General features: G+C 36.8%; 1 protein-coding gene across 1 annotated transcript in view; it reads left to right on the top strand.

The window, feature by feature from the left end:
* LRBA (LPS responsive beige-like anchor protein) overlaps positions 1–19,430 on the top strand; it is a 747,979-nt gene that overhangs the window by 560,442 nt on the left and 168,107 nt on the right. Inside the window, exons 45-46 of the mRNA XM_018061590.1 lie at positions 9,792–9,932; positions 10,964–11,083. Coding sequence (XP_017917079.1) covers positions 9,792–9,932; positions 10,964–11,083 — 261 coding nt within the window. The remainder of the gene's footprint in view (positions 1–9,791; positions 9,933–10,963; positions 11,084–19,430) is intronic.

Genomic DNA, 19,430 nt, shown 5'->3' with positions numbered 1-19,430 from the left:
GTTTCTCATTGACCCGTAGATTCTTTAGAAGAGTGTTGTTTCCTTTCCACAGGTTTAAAGGTTTGTCATGTCTTTCTCTTGTTGCTTCCTAGTTTAATTCCATTATGAATGGAAAACATACTTTTTTGTGACTTCTTTTAAGTTAGTTGAAATTTGGTGTATGGCTTAGAACATGGTCTACGTTGGGAATATCCTTACTAACTTTATTTTTACTGGAGGACACTTGATTTACAGTGTTGTGTTAGTTTCAGGGGTACAGCAAACTGAATCAGTTATACATATACATATATCCTCTCTTGTTTAGATTCCCTTCCCGTATACGCCATTACGGAGTGCTGAGTACAGTAGGTCCTTATTAGTTATCTGTTTTATGTGTAGTACTGGGTATGCTGCTGTTGCTAAGTCACCTCAGTCGTGTCCGACTCTGTGCAACCCCATAGATGGCAGCCCACCAGGCTCCCCCGTCCCTGGGATTCTCCAGGCAAGAACACTGGAGTGGGTTGCCATTTCCTTCTCCAATGCATGAAAGTGAAAAGTGAAAGTGAAGTCGCTCAGTCGTGTCTGACTCTCAGTGACCCCACGGACTGCAGCCTAGTAGTGGGTATACATCAGTGCAGATCTCCCAATGTATCCCTCCCCCCCTTTATCCCCTGGTAACATAGTTCGTTTTCTCCATCTGTGACTCTACCTCTGTTTTCTAGTTAAGTTCATTTATACTCCTTTTTTAATTAAAAAAAGATATGATTCCACATAAAAGCGATATCATATGATACTTGTCTTTCTGTGTCTGGCTTACTTTACTCCATGTGACAGTCTCTAGGTCCTTTCATGTTGATGCATTATTTCACTCTTTTTTATGACTGAGTAATTTTCCTTCCTAATTTTTTATCTACTTATTCTGTTGATTACTGAGTGAGAAATGTTGAAGTCTCCAACTATAATTTTGATTTGTCTGTATCTTCTTTTTCACTTCTTTCATTTTTTGTTATATGTATTTTCAGCATTTGTTTTTGGGTACATGTTATGAGTTGAATTATGTCTCCCCAAAAGTTATGTTGAAATCCTAACCCCTAGCACCTGTGGACATGACCTTATTTGTAAATAGGGTCTTTGCAAGTGGAATGAAGTTAAGACAAGATCATTAAAGTGGGCCTAATTTCAGTATGACTGGTGTTTTCATAAGAAGATGAAAATATTATGGTAAGACAAATGGCAAAGGAGAGAACAGCATGCAGTGATGGAAATAGAGATTGGGGGTTATGTTGCTGCAAGGGAAAGAGTGCCTGAGGCCACAAGAAGCTGGACGAGACCAAGAAAGATCCTCTGTTAGACGCTTCAAAGAGAACGTGGCTCTGCCAGTACCTTATTTGAACATCGAACCTCCAGAACTGTGAGACAGTGAATTTCTATTAGTTTAAGTCACCCAGTTTGTGGTACTTTATCATAGAAGCCCTAGGAAACTAAGATAGTGCATACACATTTCAGATTGCTATGCTTTCTTCATAAACTGTGATTATCTTCATGTAGTATCTTGGCACCCCACTCCAGCACTCTTGCCTGGAAAATCCCATGGACGGAGGAGCCTGGTGGGCTGCAGTCCATGGGGTCGCGAAGAGTCGGACACGACTGAGCAACTTCATTTTGACTTTTCACTTTCATGTATTGAAGAAGAAAATGGCAACCCACTCCAGTATTCTTGCCTAGAGAATCCCAGGGATGGGGGAGCCTGGTGGGCTGCCGTTTGTGGGGTCGCACAGAGTCGGACACGACTGAAGTGACTTAGCAGCAGCAGCAGCAGTATCTCCCATCACACCTATGATAGTCCATGTCCTGAAGTCTACCTTTTCTGATATTTATACAGACATGACAGTAGTTTATTATTATTATTACTTATAGTATCTTTTTCTATCATTTTTAAAAACTTGTCTATGACTTTATTTTTTTTAATTCCTTTTTTGTGGGCAACATATAATACAGTCTTGCTTTTATAGCCATTCTAATAATTTCTACATTTTAGTTGGGGTGTTGAAACCATTTACATTTAATGTAAATTTTTGTATAGTCAGTTTAAATGCATTTTCTTTCCACTTGTTTTTTATCCCTTATATCAGTTCTTTCTGTCTTATCTCCTTTTATCTGTTTTCTTTCAGATTGGATTGTTTTATGATTTCAGTTTATCTTCACTGTGGCTTGTTATTTATACCTTTAAAAAATATAGTGGTTTCTTTGTGGTTTGAAATATGCATCTTTAACTTGTGATTTCTTTCAGAGAGAATTATTCCGTGTGTAGCTTAAGTTTAGATTTGTCTGTGGCAAGAAGTGAGTTCAGGAGCCTCTCGTCACCATTTTGGACCAGATTTTAATGGTCCTAGTTTTTTTTTAAGTGTATATATGAGTCTATCTGTGAATAAATAAATTTTGTTATAACAATATTGAGCCTCTTGGATGTTTGTCATTTTCATAATTACTTTTTTTTTTAGTTGACCTTGGATTGTTAAGATTTGGGGGGGCTTCTTCCAGGTATTTAGCTCAACATGGGCACTGGATTATCAGATTATTTTAATTGATTTATGTGCCTTTCTCAAACAGATAAATAACTATACGGAAAATCACTTAATGTGAACTATAGCTAAATAATATTAAATCTACCAGTGTGAGCCTTTGGAATTATTTAGATTCAGTTAAGTACAATAAGTGGAATGGAATACTTTCTTTTACCCAGGATATGTTTATTAAATTGAAATCATACAGTGGGTATATGTTTAATGTTACTTGGAAGAGAGCTTGTTTTCAAGGGATTAAAAAATCCTCTGGTAGGTAAAAACAAGAAAGTGCTTATTTGTTAACTTTAAAAGCCATAGTAGTTTGCCAATAAAACTTTTTCTCTGCAATATTAAATTAAATGTAGAGTGTGTGGAGATAAGTGCCAAGCCATTTCAGCCATGTATAGCATATGACGAAATACCCTGAAAACTAATGTTGCGTTAAAATGCTCATTGGTCTGTTTGTTGTATCTGTCTTTTAGATAAAAGGGCTGCTACAGCTGACACACAACAGTGGCTCCTCCCCCGAGTGGAGGCAGCATTGCTTAAATGATACAGGCTGTTCTTTTCTTTTCTTCTCCTTGTAGGTGGAAAAGGAAGGCAGGTGGTAGAGACGCACAGAATTCATTGGCTTCTTTAAAAAGTTTTAGCAACACAAGGAATTAAAGGCTTTCATTTGTGTTCATAGATATGGATATATAAATACAAAAAAATTAAGAGAAAAGTAAAAACACAACATTCTAAAGCAGTCATACCCCAATAAAGTTAATTTTTTTTAAAAAAGGAAAGTGAAGCAATAAACTTTGATGACAATGCTTATTTTTATGTATTCATTTTTTTTTTTTAAAAGCATTTTTGCCAAGTATCTTTTCAGTGTCCCCAACTCAAAATATTCATCCCTGTCCCCCATTTGCGAAACCTTCTGCTAAATATCCACTGTATTACATGGGTATGCATGCTCAGTTGCTCAGTCGTGTCCCGCTCTTTGTGACTCCACGGACTGTAGCCCACCTGGCTCCTCTGTTCATGGGACCTCTCAGGCAAGAATGCTGGCGTGGTTGTCATTTCCTGCTCCTGGGGATCCTCCCGACTCAGGGATCAAACCCAGGTCTCTTGCCTCTCCTCCGTTGGCAGGCGAATTCTTTACTACTGAGCCACCTGTGAAGCCCAAGCACATACATGGTATAGGTAAGAGTAAAGTATAAATACCATTATTTTTCAAAAAAGCATTTAACCCAAAAGTCCCACGAAAGGATTCCAGTGGTGCTATAGATTCAGCACCAACACTTTCATTAATCCACGTAACTCAAATTATTCTAGGATTTAATAGTCAGTCTAGTTAGAATCGGCTCTGAATCTTGCCTCAGCTATTGATAGTCATTTAACTTCTTCCCAGACTTGTTATTTTCATCTGTAAGTTGGGATTGCTAATGGTTTTGTATATTAAGGCATTGTTATAAATATAGTAAGGTAATATATCTAAGACTCTTAGATCCTTCACTTATATCCAATAAACAGTCGCATTGTCATCAGAATAGCCCTTTTAATCTGTGTATCAGAGTTATTTTGTATAATCTTCTCAAGACAAATCATTATTCTCTAACCAGGAATGACCATCGTTTATGATGTCACATTTCCTAATAGTCCATCCTCTTGAATTTGAATTATTTTTGTTTAAGTTGTTCATGAATATCGATTACCTTATACATAATTAACGTTTGTTTATTTAACCTGACATTTCTGCAACATTGGATTCATATGGTATTGAGTTCAACCATTTTGTTATGTTTTCCTTATACGTAATTAACAATATTTTTTTAATTTAACCTGACATTTCTATGACATGTTGGGTTCGTATGATATTGAGTTCAACCATTTTGTTATCTTTTCCTGCTGTCACTTTGTAATTGCTCTTTTTCGGTATCTACAGGCCTGTCCTACTTCCACGATAAATTAATACATAACCGCTTGCTTGTAAAGTCATAAAAGTGAAGTTGCTCAGTCGTGTCCAACTGTTGGCAACCCCATGGACTGTAGCCTACCAGGCTCCTCTGTCCATGAGATTTTCCAGGCAATAGTACTAGAGTGCATTGCCATTTCCTTCTCCAGGGGATCTTCCCGACCCAGGGATCGAACCCTGGTCTCCCACATTGTAGACAGACGCTTAACCACCTGAAACACCAGGGAAGTCCATGTTGCCAATAAACAGTGGCAAAGTCCTGCCTGACTCTTGGAGACCCTACGGACTAGCCCGCCAGGCTCCTCTGTCCTTTGGGTTCTCCACAGTCCTGCCTGACTCTTGGCGACCCTACGGACTAGCCCGCCAGGCTCCTCTGTCCTTTGGGTTCTCCACAGTCCTGCCTGACTCTTGGCGACCCTACGGACTAGCCTGCCAGGCTCCTCTGTCCTTTGGGTTCTCCACAGTCCTGCCTGACTCTTGGCGACCCTACGGACTAGCCCGCCAGGCTCCTCTGTCCTTTGGGTTCTCCACAGTCCTGCCTGACTCTTGGTGACCCTATGGACTAGCCCGCCAGGCTCCTCTGTCCTTTGGGTTCTGTAGGCAAGAACTTTGGGGTGGGTTGCCTTGCTCGCCTCCAGGGGATCTTCCGGATGCAGGGATTGACCCTGCCTTTTTAATCTCCTGCATTGGCAGGCAGGTTGTTTATCATCAGTGCCACTGCGGAAGCCTGGTGTCTCCTAGATTTCTGTTAATTTTGAGCTCGGTTATTCAGGGTACTTATTATCTTCATTATTAAAATAGGGATGCCTAGCTCACATGTACTGTGAGAATGCACAATAATGTTTTATAAAATACAAAATATAGCCTGGGGATTATTAATTAGATAACTTCAGGTGCGATTTCCTAAAAATTTTAAAAAGAAAGCAAAAATTTAGAATGTATGAATGGTACACTCTTTTCTTTTTACAACTAACTTTTACTAGTAATCAGATGAAAGAGTCTGTATTGGGTGGTTGTAAGGGTCTTTGAATCCAATACTCTTTGTTTTTAATTAATGTAGTTCTAGATGATTGTAACTTGCTTGACATTTCATATGCTTTTCACAGTAAGATTTAGAGGCCCTTTGGATTTTTGAAAGATAATTCTGTTTTATGTCATGTTCTTGAAGTAGGGTAATGCAGTTTTGGGGCTTCTGTGTATTATTAGGCTTCTGACTGATAATGTACAGCATTGCTATTGCATTAAATGATTGTGATGCTTAATTACATTCTCTCCTAACAGACAACATTAATTTCACTAGGCTTTTTTAATGGTTTCTTTCTTAAATGTTCTTGATCAAATAAGCTGAAAATAGCAATAGTTATTATTACAAATAACATACTGTACGCCAAACACTGAACCGGGTACTTTATATGCAGTATTTTTGGATCTCCAATAATTAGCAAAATTACTTCTCAGAAATGGTAACAAAATTGTTTTGTCATGATATGCTTAAAAACCTGATTTAGGAAGTTTTGCTTTGCATTTATTATTCTGAAAGGTATCAGACAAGAAAAATAGAATACTTATGAATCTACCACAGTTGTCAGTTTTTCTGTTTGTGAAATTAATAATATATCCTATGGGTAGTGGAATTAGTTTTGTTTTGTTTTGCTATTTATACGTTTTCAAGAGTTCTGGTGTTCTTTTTTTCTTTCATTTGCCTTTTCCTATTTTAATCCAAGTTCTTATTTGCATTTTTTAAATGTAAATATTTAATGTTGGTATTCCTGAGCCTCTAAGTCGTTCCGTTTTATTTTAACCACTTTTTCATCTTGTTGTGATTAAGGTTCTGTTATTATTTTGTAGATTTAAAAAATAACCCAAACAAGGACTCTGAATCAACCTAGAGTGTGGGATGGGGAGGGAGATGGGAGGGAGGTTCAAAAGGGAGGGGATATATGTATATCTATGGCTGATTCATGTTGAGGTTTAACAGAAAACAAAAAAAAATTCTATAAAGCAATTATTCTTCAATTAAAAAATAATTTTAAATATAAATATAGTTATATAGTTCTATTTGTTAGCTTTTTGTAGTGTTTAAAATTACTTTTTGTATCCTAGGGCTATTTATATTTACCTGGTTATGAATTTGAGTTACACCTCTCTAATCAATACTTATTTTTTATTGATTTTTTCTAAGAAGTTATGACCATTTCAAATGACCAGTATTTTTGTTCTTCCTTTAATCGATTTGCTGATTTTGAAAAATAATATGGTCAAGCTTTTACAGTTAAATTGTACAGAGAGCTTTTTGTAGGCTGATAATACTAGGTATCTTCCAGAATTGCCCTCCATTCGTTACTCTTAATATACTGTGTAGGTAAGAGGAGCCATCAGCATTTACTTTTAGTTCTTTTGCAGAGATGAATAAACATCTTGAAACGCTGATTTAGACAGTGTTTTAAAAATGCTCTGATGCACTTTGGTGTATGACTGACTCTTTCTTAGTTAAATGTTTCACAGCATTATAACATAGTTGGATTCAGCTCATCTTTTAAAGCAGTTGTCAGAAAAATATGGGCCAGCATGGTAGAATGTATTAGCTCAATACATTGTCTCCATTTTATTATGAAGCTGCTGAGGAAGCTGTGATATACAGCACTGTCATTACAGATCTATTGTTAGGACGGTTCCACAGTCTTCTTTGCACTGCCATTAATTTATAGCAGTAAACAATATGTAGCCTTCCAACTGCAGCAAAGCAGAATCTTTTAATGAGGTGGATGTTATTACCACAATAAATCAGCGCTTTCGCGTAATGTATAATTCAATGTGTGTATTCCCACTGTAACTTCTCTGAGTAAGCTGATAGTGTATCATTGTCATTGCACAGCTCCACTGGTCTTTTTTTTTTTAACCTTCTTTTATTTGGGGACTTCTTTTTTATATGTTTGCAAATAAATGTGGTATGTCTTGATAGCTGTCCTGTAGCAGGCTTCACAAACCAACTGTAACAATAACAGCCAGAATCAATACTGTGGGTTCTACCTATATGGATCTCTGCACAGTGCCTTTTTTTTTTTTTTCAAATGCTAGTGAAATCAATCCTAATTGGTTTTAGCATTATATTCAAGAAACGTGATTCTATAACTATTGATTTTGGGGGTGTACTCATTTGGAGAGTAATAAAAATAGGAGCAGATAAAGTGAATACTTAATATGCTGCAGAATCATACAAACAGAGCATTGATTTTATTTTTAATTCACATAATTTGTCTTCCAGTGATTTTATTTCTTCTTTCTTTCCTTTTGCATGGCTCAGTCTTCAGGGACAACAATGAAAATACATTTAAAGGCATTCCAAATGGGTTCTGTAACAAAGATTTCTTGGAGTCGGTTCCATTTTTAACTGGCATAAATTTAGTAAATCAGACTTAATTCCTTTGTACAGAAACTAATGCTTTAAAAATGCCTTTTTAAATTGGTATACTGTGATACTGATTTAAAATAATAATCACCTAAAGGTTTTTTTAATTTTGCTTGTAAAGTAAAAAAATGGCTTAAAATAAAATGTCAATTAAAACTGTCCTATTGAAAGAGAATGAAAGGTACGAGCAATAAATTGCAGTTTTGAAAAGATAGTTAACAATTTGAAAAAGATGGCCAAAATGATCATTTAAAATGTTGCTTAAAATTACTTTTTAACATGAAAAGCAGTTTTAAAACTCATTTAAAACTTTGTTTCATTTTCAATAGAATATTTCTGAATATATGTATTTTAAAACCAGTATTTTAGCTTAATATTTTTCCCATAAATGGTCAGATATTTTCTTTCTCATATAAATGAGGAGTTGCTAATTGATAGATTTTTATTAAAGAAAGTAATCTTGCATATTTTTTGGTGTATTGGTATTTATATTTTACATAAAGAATAGAGATTTCCTGGAGATTGGATTATTTTATGAGAATGAACTGTTTCTTATTCTTGAAGGCCTTAAACCCCTTTGTGAATCTGGAAATCTCTTTGTATCTTCCTGAAGAAGATGTACATGTGCACGATCACACAAAATTTTGCATTTTGCCTTCTGTTTAGTGGAGTTCATATATTCCCTGAATTACAACAGCAACTATAATGATACCAGCTAACACTTCTTAAGCTCTTATCTTGTGCCAGTCAATATTCTGAGGGCTTATAGGCTATTGTTTTCTTCAGATTTTACCCCAGTGCTAAAAATTTACTTTAAAAATAATAACATTCATTGAATATTGTCAGGCATGGTTTGTCCCTCTATGTACTTAGTCATTTTATTTTCCGAAACAGCCTTCTTACTGTTTACCATTTTTACTCCAGTAAGCGCAGACTCTTTATCACTTGGCCATACTGCTTTGGGGACCTTGGCTGTAATGTATTGTTTTCCAGTACAAGCTCATATTCTGTCTGATATGCTATTTGTATTACATATTAAAAAAAATTTTCATACAGACAACATATTATTTTCTGAATTCCGGTTTTAGTAGAAAATCCTAGATTTTCATTTAATCTCTTTTTCATGCAGTCCCTTTCTTGCACTTCTGCTCACCCCCTACCTCCTCAAATTTTGTTCCATCTTCTCAGCATCTGTGATATGTTAATTCCTTAGCTTCAAGATTCTGTTTCTGGTTGTTGCTTCTGATGAATTAAGTAGGATTTTAGAGGTGCTTTCCAAAGTATCATATAGCTAATACTCGCTTCATGTAATTATCTTGGTGAAAATGCTTGTTCTGGGCTGATTTAAGACTTTTTTTCAAATGAAACCAACTTACTGAGAAATGACAGGTTTCTCCCTTCACTTATATGTATATATTTAATGTGCATTGAAAGTTAAATTTACATTGCTATCCACTCTGTAACACTGCTTTAAATGGTATGTATTTTTAATTCACTTTCACACTTGCTGCTGCTGCTGCTGCTAAGTCGCTTCATTCGTGTCCGACTCTGTGCGACCCCAGAGACGGCAGCCCACCAGGCTCCCCCATCCCTGGGATTCTCCAGGCAAGAACACTGGAGTGGGTTGCCATTTCCTTCTCCAATGTATGAAAGTGAAAAGTGAAAGTAAAGTTGCTCAGTCATGTCTGACTCAGTGACCCCATGGACTGCAGCCTACCAAGCTCCTCCATCCATGGGATTTTCCAGGCAAGAGTACTGGAGTGGGGTGCCATTGCCTTCTCCGTCACACTTGCTAATAGAATAATATTTGAAAAGATAAAGAAATAAAGGACAATTATATTCATGTGGGTTTTTTTTTTTTTCTCCTCCCTATTGGCAGCCAATAGGAGCTTTGAATCCAAAAAGAGCAGCATTCTTTGCAGAGCGTTATGAGTCCTGGGAAGATGATCAAGTTCCGAAGTTCCACTATGGTACTCATTACTCAACGGCAAGTTTTGTTCTTGCATGGCTGCTAAGAATAGTAAGTTCGATTTGAATAATAAACCATGGATAAGAAAATTCAATGTTGTGGAGAATATGCATTGATTAAAAATCATCAGCATCGTTTTTGAAGGGTGAAATTTTTTTCAGTGATTGAAGTTCTATTCATATAAATATCCCTGTATCCGATTTGGTCTGTATTGTACAACGTATTACTGTAGAATGGCCATAAAAATGTATCACCTGGAATTGCATGAATTTTTCTGTTAAATTTGCCTCTTCAAATGCTTGATAACTTACCAGACTCTGAATTGCAATGTATGTTATTTTCAAATGTAGTCTATTAAAATAAAAACTAAGATTCCCTTAACACAGATGTATATTCATATATCTCAAAAACTTCGTTTGCCCCAAGTGGAATAAGTGTGTTTGTAAGTTACACCAAGACCTGCTGTGTATTGATAACATATTGGTTAAACCAGAAGTGTTTCTGTAAAATTGAAAGGTGATTCATCTACAAGAAAGTAATTTCTTTGGGAAAGCATTAGCAGCACATCATTAATTTAAGCTTGTTAGAAGGGTACAGGCAGACATAAATCCTAGAGGTAATTTATAGTGCTTAGCTAATTTCGAGCAATTATCCACTAATATGTGTTTAAGTGTTCTTTAACTATGAGGAGGCTTTTAAATCTTCCAAACATTTTTCTTTTCTTAATCATAAATTAAATATTGAGCCATAACAATAGGAAAATTATATATTGGACTATTTCTTTGTACTATGAAGAAAAATGCAGTCTTAGTTCATGTCTGAATGTTATTAATAAATTGTTCTTGGAAAGGAAAGGAGTCTGAAAAATATTGAAAATACCAAATTTTGGAAATACTTCTTCTGAAACAATTTGAGAACCTTAATGTAATAGTTTAGGTATAATTCTCAGTCTATGCCTAGGACATAATTCTAGCTAATGTCTGTTTATCATAACGTATTTAAATATACAGATTTGTAAAACCACATTTTTATACATGAGGAAACATATGCATATGGAGTTTTTAACTTGCTTATTTTTTTAGGAACCCTTCACAACTTATTTCCTAAATTTACAAGGAGGGAAGTTTGATCATGCAGATCGAACTTTTTCCTCAATTTCCAGAGCTTGGCGAAACAGTCAACGTGATACATCGGATATTAAGGTACAAAAATGTTTCACTTTGCAGTTGTTATTTCCAGTGTGTTTCTTGCTGAATGAATTTCTCTCTTGCAGTACAGCCTTATTTACTAAAGATGAGCCTCAAAGGATGAGACCTTAGTTAAATGGTCCGGAACTACTGTAAATGATTTCTCTCTATCTCCTGTCTGTTTTTGTCTGTCTGAATGTCTCCTCTTTCTCTCTAATTGTGGAACAGTTGTTTTCCTTCCTTTTTGGAATCTTTTTTAAAGAAAGAATATAATAGTAGGTATGTAAGGCAGCATGCTCAGTGAAATTCCAAAATCAATAAATAAAATTAATACAGTCAGAAAAATACTGTGAGAAAGATCTCAGACTCTTAACGTATTTCATTTGACTTTAGCAATTTCCTGTCTCTGTTCTTAAGGTAATCATATTTTACCTGCTGCTGGTTCTAAATGCATACCTGACTCTGCTTGGTATAGAATTGCATTTAATTGTTATATACAGGAAATGAGTTCCTCTATCTATATGTATGTTCAGTACTATAAAAAGATCAAAAACTCGGCACAGTTGCTAATATAACACTTATTTTTGCTTCTAACCTCAGAAGTACTGTATTTTATTTTCGTGACAGTGTTCTTTCTGAAAGATACTGTGTAGATGCAGTTGAGTAAAATGAGATTTGTCTATAGTTGTGAAGTTCCTTATGGTGTCGTAAAGAACAGTGACTTTTATATAAATAATTATATGTATAATTATATGATAAGTAATATGAGAAATATCTGGGTTTAAAGAAGAAAAGTTGCCTTACTTATGTTTATGTTACTATAGAGTACTTTTAAAAATTTCATTAAAGAGATAATTTCAAAAAAAAAAAAAGACATTCTAACATGTATACTATCATGTAAGAATTGAATCGCCAGTCTATGTCTGACGCAGGATGCAGCATGCTTGGGGCTGGTGCATGGGGATGACCCAGAGAGATGTTATGGGGAGGGAGGTGGGAGGGGGGTTCATGTTTGGGAACGCATGTAAGAATTAAAGATTTTAAAATTTTAAAAATAAAAAACTAAAAATAAAAAAAAAAAGATAATTTCATCTTACTTTTAGGTGTATTACATTACAATCTATAAAAATGTGTTCACATACTGTATCTTACCGTAGAGTATAACATTTGTTTATATCCAAGGTATTTTATTGAAGAAGATTCATCATATGTAGAAATAATCTTTTATATTGGAACATCTATAGGAATTTTTGATATCACAAATAATGTACTCTGAAATACTCTTGAAATTATATATCATATTCCTCAAGAATCATTAATGGATAACTAGATAATTATCAATGGATAATTAGATAGCAATTAATCAGAATAGTTAACAGATTTAATAATTGTTTCTGCTTCTACTCTCAAAGCTGTGTCATTACTGAGCTCTTTGAGACATAATAAGAGATACAGACATATGAAAACATTGATAAGACTGACATTCTGTTGTCAAACTGAACACTTAATGAAAATTTTTCCTTAATTTCTAAATTCCCTCTTTTTTCTTTTTAACATCTCATGACCAAATTATAGCTTCATACTTAAGTTTGGTAATAGAAATGTAAACAAGAATGAAATCATAAATTTGAATTCTACTCCATAACAGAGGTAGTGGGTATTTTCAAATTTCTCCTTCTCTGTAGTAGGCATTCCTACTTAATGCTTTTTTGGAAAGGAGATACGTGATCGATATTTGTAGTTTCATTGTCTCTTTTTCCTAAATCTTGGCCTTTTTCTCTTTAATTACTGCATGTCTGGTTCCATTTTTCCAAAGGTTTTCTTTACAGTACCTCACTTGTAATAAAAAATAAATCCACACATAACAGCTATAGCATTAAAAACAAGTCCCCCCAACCATATGGTCTTTACCCTTTTCTTTCCTTATTTTCTCGTTACTCTTGTTTCTTCACAAATAATGGCTCAAATCCATTTTGCTTCTGTTTGAATGTCCTACAGACTTTGATAAAAACAGCCCCAAATACTAGAAAACTAGAAAACTACTAGAATTTCAGTTCTTGCTGTTGTGCTACTTGACTTTTAGCTTCCTGGCCTAGTTATATAGGGCCTCTAAATGAAGAAGTAGAGTACAAGGTTAAGGGAAAAGTTGTGTTGCTTTTTTTAGATTTTTTTTAATGTGTACCATTTATTTTTTCAAGTATTTGCTGAATTTGTTGTCCTATTGCTTCTGTTTCATATTGTGTTTTTTTTAGCCATGGAGCATGTGGGATCTTAACTCCCCAACCAGGGATCAAACCCACACCCCCTGCTTTGGGAGGCAAAGTCTTAACCACTGGACCACCAGGGGAATCTTGGGAAAAGTTTTTTTAAAAGTAGAATTAAAAATTCCAAGTGTCAAGTTGATGGGAGCCTGGTTAGAAATACTGTTTTATTTTTAACTACCATGTCCTTATGTTCAGATGCACAGGAATTTTCTTCAGGACTGCCTTGGGTGAAACCCAAGGGTGAAACTTGCTTTTCTAACCAATATGTATTTTTTTCTAATTTTCTTTTCTTTTCTTTTTTTAAATCATAAAATATCTGTGAGGTAGATAGGACATTGATAAATTACTCCATTTTCTATATTGATAACCAGGTAATTTGGACCCTACAACTTAGTATACTTCCGAATGTAATACTTTGTAAAGTATACAATGAATGGTTCAGTTCAGTTCAGTTCAGTTCAGTCGCTCAGTCGTGTCTGACTCTTTGCGACCCCATGAATCGCAGCACGCCAGGCCTCCCTGTCCATCACCAACTCCCGGAGTTCGCTCAGACTCACGTCCATCAAGTCAGTGATGCCATCCAGCCATCTCATCCTCTGTCGTCCCCTTCTCCTCCTGCCCCCAATCCTTCCCAGCATCAGAGTCTTTTCCAATGAGTCAGTTCTTTGCATGAGGTGGCCAAAGTACTGGAGTTTCAGCTTTAGCATCATTCCTTCCAAAGAACACCCAGGGCTGATCTCCTTTAGAATGGACTGGTTGGATCTCCTTGCAGTCCAAGCGACTCTCAAGTAGCTTTACTGAAAAATAAAGGCTACGCCTAAGAAATAAAGATTCAAATACTCCTTTTTATTTCAGAGAAGAAAGAGACATTATTAGATTTTACTAAAGCAGCCTTTCACTTTTGGCATGTTTTACCATCTTAAAATTGGGGGTATCATTTGTATTTCTATGCGTCATTGGTGAATCCGTTTCAGATCTGACCCTCAATAATACTTTTTATTCCATTTGGATGAAAAGTTTGGAAGTGTTGATCAGTTCTCTAGGCTTACCACACTGTCCAATAGTAATGTAACATCAATCATAATTATGATCACGTGTATAATTTTAGATTTTCTTATAGTCACATGTTAAAAAGTCAACAGGACCATGTGAAATTAATTTTAAGAATATATTCAATGTGATACACCGAAACATTTTTATTTCAACATGTAATCAATATAAAATTATTAATTAGATATTTTCCATTCTTCTCTTTTTTTATACTACGTCTTCTTTGAGATCTGGTGTGTGTTTTATATTCACAACAGGTCTGTCCTTGGACTAACCATATTTCAAGTGTTTCATGACCACTATAGTTAGTGGCTTCTCCATTGGACAGTGCCAACTTAGGGCATTGTTTCAGCATCACACTGAGAGATAGCTTTCTGCATGTAGAAGGAAGATTTCCTTCATCGTCTTTGAGCAGTGATGTTTCTGATGGTGTCCTCCATCTAAATATGAACTGACAGGTAGTAGCATTAGTAGCTAGTCTTGAGGGCTGAAATAGAAAGTGCTAAAATTGGTTTGGAAAATCATCTCTGACATAAATAATGATTTAAAATCTCCCAGCAAGAGCTTGTGTTTCAAGTCTTAAAAAAAAACACTTAAGTTTAGAAACTGAGGTGCAAAATAGATTACTGTCTTCAGCCTGAACCATTGTGACCAGATGTTGTGGAGCAACTAAGGCTTGTAAAGCTTGCGTGAATTTCATAAGGCAGCCACATCTAAACATTCAGGCAGAAAGCTAAGCGTCTCTAGGTGGTTCATTGCCACTGATTTCCCTCCCTCTCTCCAGGCAGCATACTCATTTCAGACACTTTTAGTGTCAGTGGGTTTAATGTAATGATTGAGTACCATCTGACTTGCCGCAGTTTGAAATCTTTTTCTTCTCTCCTGTAGAAATGAGTGACAGATCAGGGCTGGAAAGTGGAGGGAGTCGTAAGTGTCACTTAGGTTCATTGTTTCAGAGTGGGAACAGGAGATTACATGGAGATTATTGATGACAGTTTTCTAGAAGCTCGGAATTTAGTGCCAAAATATATCTTAAAATAACCTGTGCTAAAAGTTGGTAGTAGAATAGAAGTCTGGTGGAATCCTAAGACAGCATTTATGTTTCAAGTTTTTATTTTGAAGTTTATGCCCCGGTCGTGATACAGCACCAGATGAGACAGAGCTGCCTTCAGGAAACTTGTGCACTAAAGGGAGGGCTGACAATAAGAGCATTCCAGCCATTCAGTGTGATAAAGGCTCTGTGCTTCATGGAGACGAGATCGGAAGTGAGGAGGAGGGAGAGGAAGGAGGAAATCCACGGCTGTGATGAGGTGCCTCATAAGCTGCGGTAAAGAGGCTGGACTTTATCCCGGGGGTAGCGGGGGAATGCTGGAAAGCCTCAAGCAGAAGGGCTGTGGTGGTTTGGGTGATGACTGTGATTGGTGTTTGAACACGCATTACACCATGAGCAGGAGTGGAAGCAGTAAGTAAGCTGTTAAAGTAATGGGGTGAGAGGCCGTGGAGGCTTAACTCAAGTCACGGCAATATTACTAGAGAAACGTGGGTGGATTTGAGAAATATTTAAAAAGTGAGAACTGCTAGGATTTGGTGACTGATTTTGTCTGCTAAGATGAGAGAGAAATTAAGTTTGACTTGGACATGTATGTAGAGAATTTAGTTTGGGAGTAGTTCCCTAACTACCAGCTCCCTACCTTCGGTCAGAAAACTTTCCATGACAGGTGAATTCTACTCCCCCCAAACACATGTAGTTCAGCCAGTATTTACTGATAATTTCATCATATAAAAATATGTATGATAGTACAGAACATTTAGGATTAAAAGGATAAAATAAATGGTCCTTTATGTCATATACTCCAGGTGAGAACAACAGATACATATAAAATTATGTTTTAATACAAGGTAGACAGTTATAAGTACTATACTAAGATATAAACAGAATGGAATTAATTCTTCCTGGAAGAAGTGGGCTGTGATGACTTCATAGGGTAAGTGGTATTCGAGTTGTATCTTAAAGGTTGTGAGAGAGTCTTCTGTCTCCCAGATTTACGTCTCTCGCATGTACCTTTCTCCTGATACCTGACATGCTCCTCAGCATGGCCCTCTCATGTATAACACATTCAGAACCAAATTCCTGATCTTCATTCCCTTAAACCTGCTCTTCTCAGCCTTCCCCTTCTTAGTAAATGGTTTCCTGGTTGTGAGTAAAAGCTGAAGTCCTTTCAGTGTAAGACACTACAGCGGCTACCCCTCCCCTCCACAATCCTGTTACACCTTGACCACTTCGTACCGTGTGCCCCCTTGTCCACTCTATTTTAGCCAGATAGGCCCTCCTAGCTATTCCTCACAAACTCCACCTCAGAGCGTTTGCTTTTCGTTTCACCTGAAAACCTCCTGCAGATAGCCTTATGGATGAATTCCTTCAGCCATTTCAAGTCTTTGCGCGGGTATCACCTTCTTAGGAAAGCCTTCTCTGTCCTCTTTATTTAGAAGTATGTCCCTCATCCCGTGCAGCTTAACTCATTTCTCGGTGCTGTGTTTCTTGAGTCACTCACCGTCTGACATGCATGTCCTTACTGTTTATTCTTTATATCTTATCCTACTGGAATACTAGCTCCATAAGAGCAGGAATTCGGACTGTTTGCTCACTGGTTTATCTCTAGTGCTTAAAACCATGCCTGGAATATAGTAGGCCCTAAATTAAAGATTTATTAAATTAATGCTTTGATAAAGAGTATTCTGAGCAAGAAAATGACACAAACAAAATTCAGAGAAAATACTTAGCACATTGGGAAATGCTTGTTTGTCTGCTGATTGGTCTTATGTCCCTAGTATGTAGGAACCACAGAAAGGGAAAAACACTGAAAGGCAATTGTGGTCTGATATGAAGGCCCTCAGTAATATGAAGATAGTTTTCAGTTCTCAGTCCATGTGATCTCTGGCAAGCTACTCACCTCTACCACTGGAGTGCAAGACTATATGTATACAGACTTTGTTCCTGTAACATTTCATTTATTAAACAGGTTGCAGTTTCTTGACCCCTGGGCTATATTTTCCTATCCCCTGTTTTAGCTTATGAAGATTCATTTACGATTTTGCACTAATTGGCTCTATTATAAAAAGAAAGTGCTTTGGCAGCAGTATGGAAAGTAGATCCATGGAATGGGATAAATGGATGAGAACTTAGAGGTGGGGAGAGATATTAAAGGCTATGACAGTTAGAGGTAAAGACGATAAGAGCCTCAACTTGTTGAAGAGTTAAGGAGATGAATTCAGGGGATGAGTTAAAAGTAATTCACCAGGGTTTGGCACCTAGTTGACTGTTAAGGGATGGGAGGGCATAAAGATGATTCTTTAGACTGGGTGCCTAGATAAATAATTGTTCTATGAATTATATTGAAGCTGGTGCATAGATCAAATGTATGAATTCAGTTTTTGACACATAGATATATTTTTGGAATAACCAGAACCCTATCATCCAGTTTAGAATAGTGTCACAGGCCTGTAGGAGAAGAAGAAATATTAGGTGATACTTATCTTGAACTCCTCAAAACAATTGTCTAGTCTCTTGATCTCCACTTAGCTCCTGCCATCTTCCAAGCCCACTCGAATCAAGCTTTCTTCTCCACCACGTTGCCAACATTGGTCTTCTCAGAATCATTGATGAGCAGCCTTGTTGTTGTTCAGTGGCTCAGTTGTGTCTGACTCTTTGTGACCCCTTGGACTACAGCCCTCCAGGCTTTCCTGTCCTTCACCATCTCCCAGAGTTTGCTGAAACTTATGTCCATTCAGTTGGTGATGCCATCCAACCATCTCATCCTCTGTCATGCCCTTTTCCTCTTACCTTCAGTCTTTCCCAGCATCAGGGTCTTTTCCAGTGAGTCAGCTCTTTGCATCAGGTGGCCCAAGTATTGAAACTTCAGCTTTATCAGTTCTTCCGATGAATATTCAGGGTTCATTTCCTTTAGGATTGACTGGCTTGATCCTTGCTGTCCAAGGGACTCTCCAGAGTCTTCTCCAACACCGCAGTGTGAAGGCATCAATGCTTTGGTGCCCTGTCTTCTTTATTGTTCAGCTCTCACATCCATACGTGACTACTAGAAAAACCGTAGCTTTGACTAGACAGACCTTCGTCAGCAAAGTAATGTGTCTTGCTTTTTAATACTCTGTCTAGGTTTGTCATAACTTTCATTCCAAGGAGCCAGCGTCTTTTAATTTCACGATTGCAGTCACTGACTTGTGATTTTGGAGCCCAAGAAGATAAAGTCTGTTGCTGTTTCCATTGTTTCACCATCTCTTTGCCTGAAGTGATGGAGGTGGATGCCATGATCTTCGTTTTTTGAATGTTGAGCTTTAAGCCAGCTGTTTCACTCTCCTCTTTCACCTTCATCAAGAGGCTCTTTAGTTCTTCTTTTGCTTTCTGCCATTTGGGTGGTGTCATCTGCATCTCTGAGGTTACTGATATTCTCCCAGCAATCTTTACATGTTATCAAATGCAGATTTTCAGTTCTCGTGGTACTTGATCTGTCAGCGTTATTGACACAACTAATTGATTCATTTTCCTTGTAACATTTCCTCTGCTTGGTGAAGGAGCCAACCTACCTTCTCTTGACTATCTTCTTTTCTCCGTCTCCTTCACTGGATTATCTTGTTTTCACACCGTAAATTACTGTAGTACCTTTTGTCTTGTCTTTAGATCTCTTTTGTGTCCACATTGCTCCCTGGGTAAGCACACCTCACCTCTCAGCTCTCGCTTGAATTCTAGAGCTGTGTATCTAGTTCCCTTTGAGCTATGTGTATGTTTATGGATGTTTTAAACGGAACATGTCCAATATCAAACTCTGTACTCTCCTCTCCACCCTGAAGAAAAAGCCCCATTTAATACCCGCATTTGCCATCCCAGTGAAAGATAGCACTGTTCACCCAGTTTGCTCAGCCCTTTAGAAATCTTGGAATCTTTGTTCCTCCCAGACACACACACACCTCATTACTCATCTAATCAACCTGCAGAATGTGTCTAGAACCTGACCTGTATCACCACGTCCATCACT

This window comes from Capra hircus, chromosome 17 (genome assembly GCF_001704415.2).
Source record: "Capra hircus breed San Clemente chromosome 17, ASM170441v1, whole genome shotgun sequence".
NCBI classification, from domain to species: domain Eukaryota; kingdom Metazoa; phylum Chordata; class Mammalia; order Artiodactyla; family Bovidae; genus Capra; species Capra hircus.
Note: the sequence above shows the minus strand (reverse complement) of the source record. Positions and strands in the feature narration are given on the sequence as shown.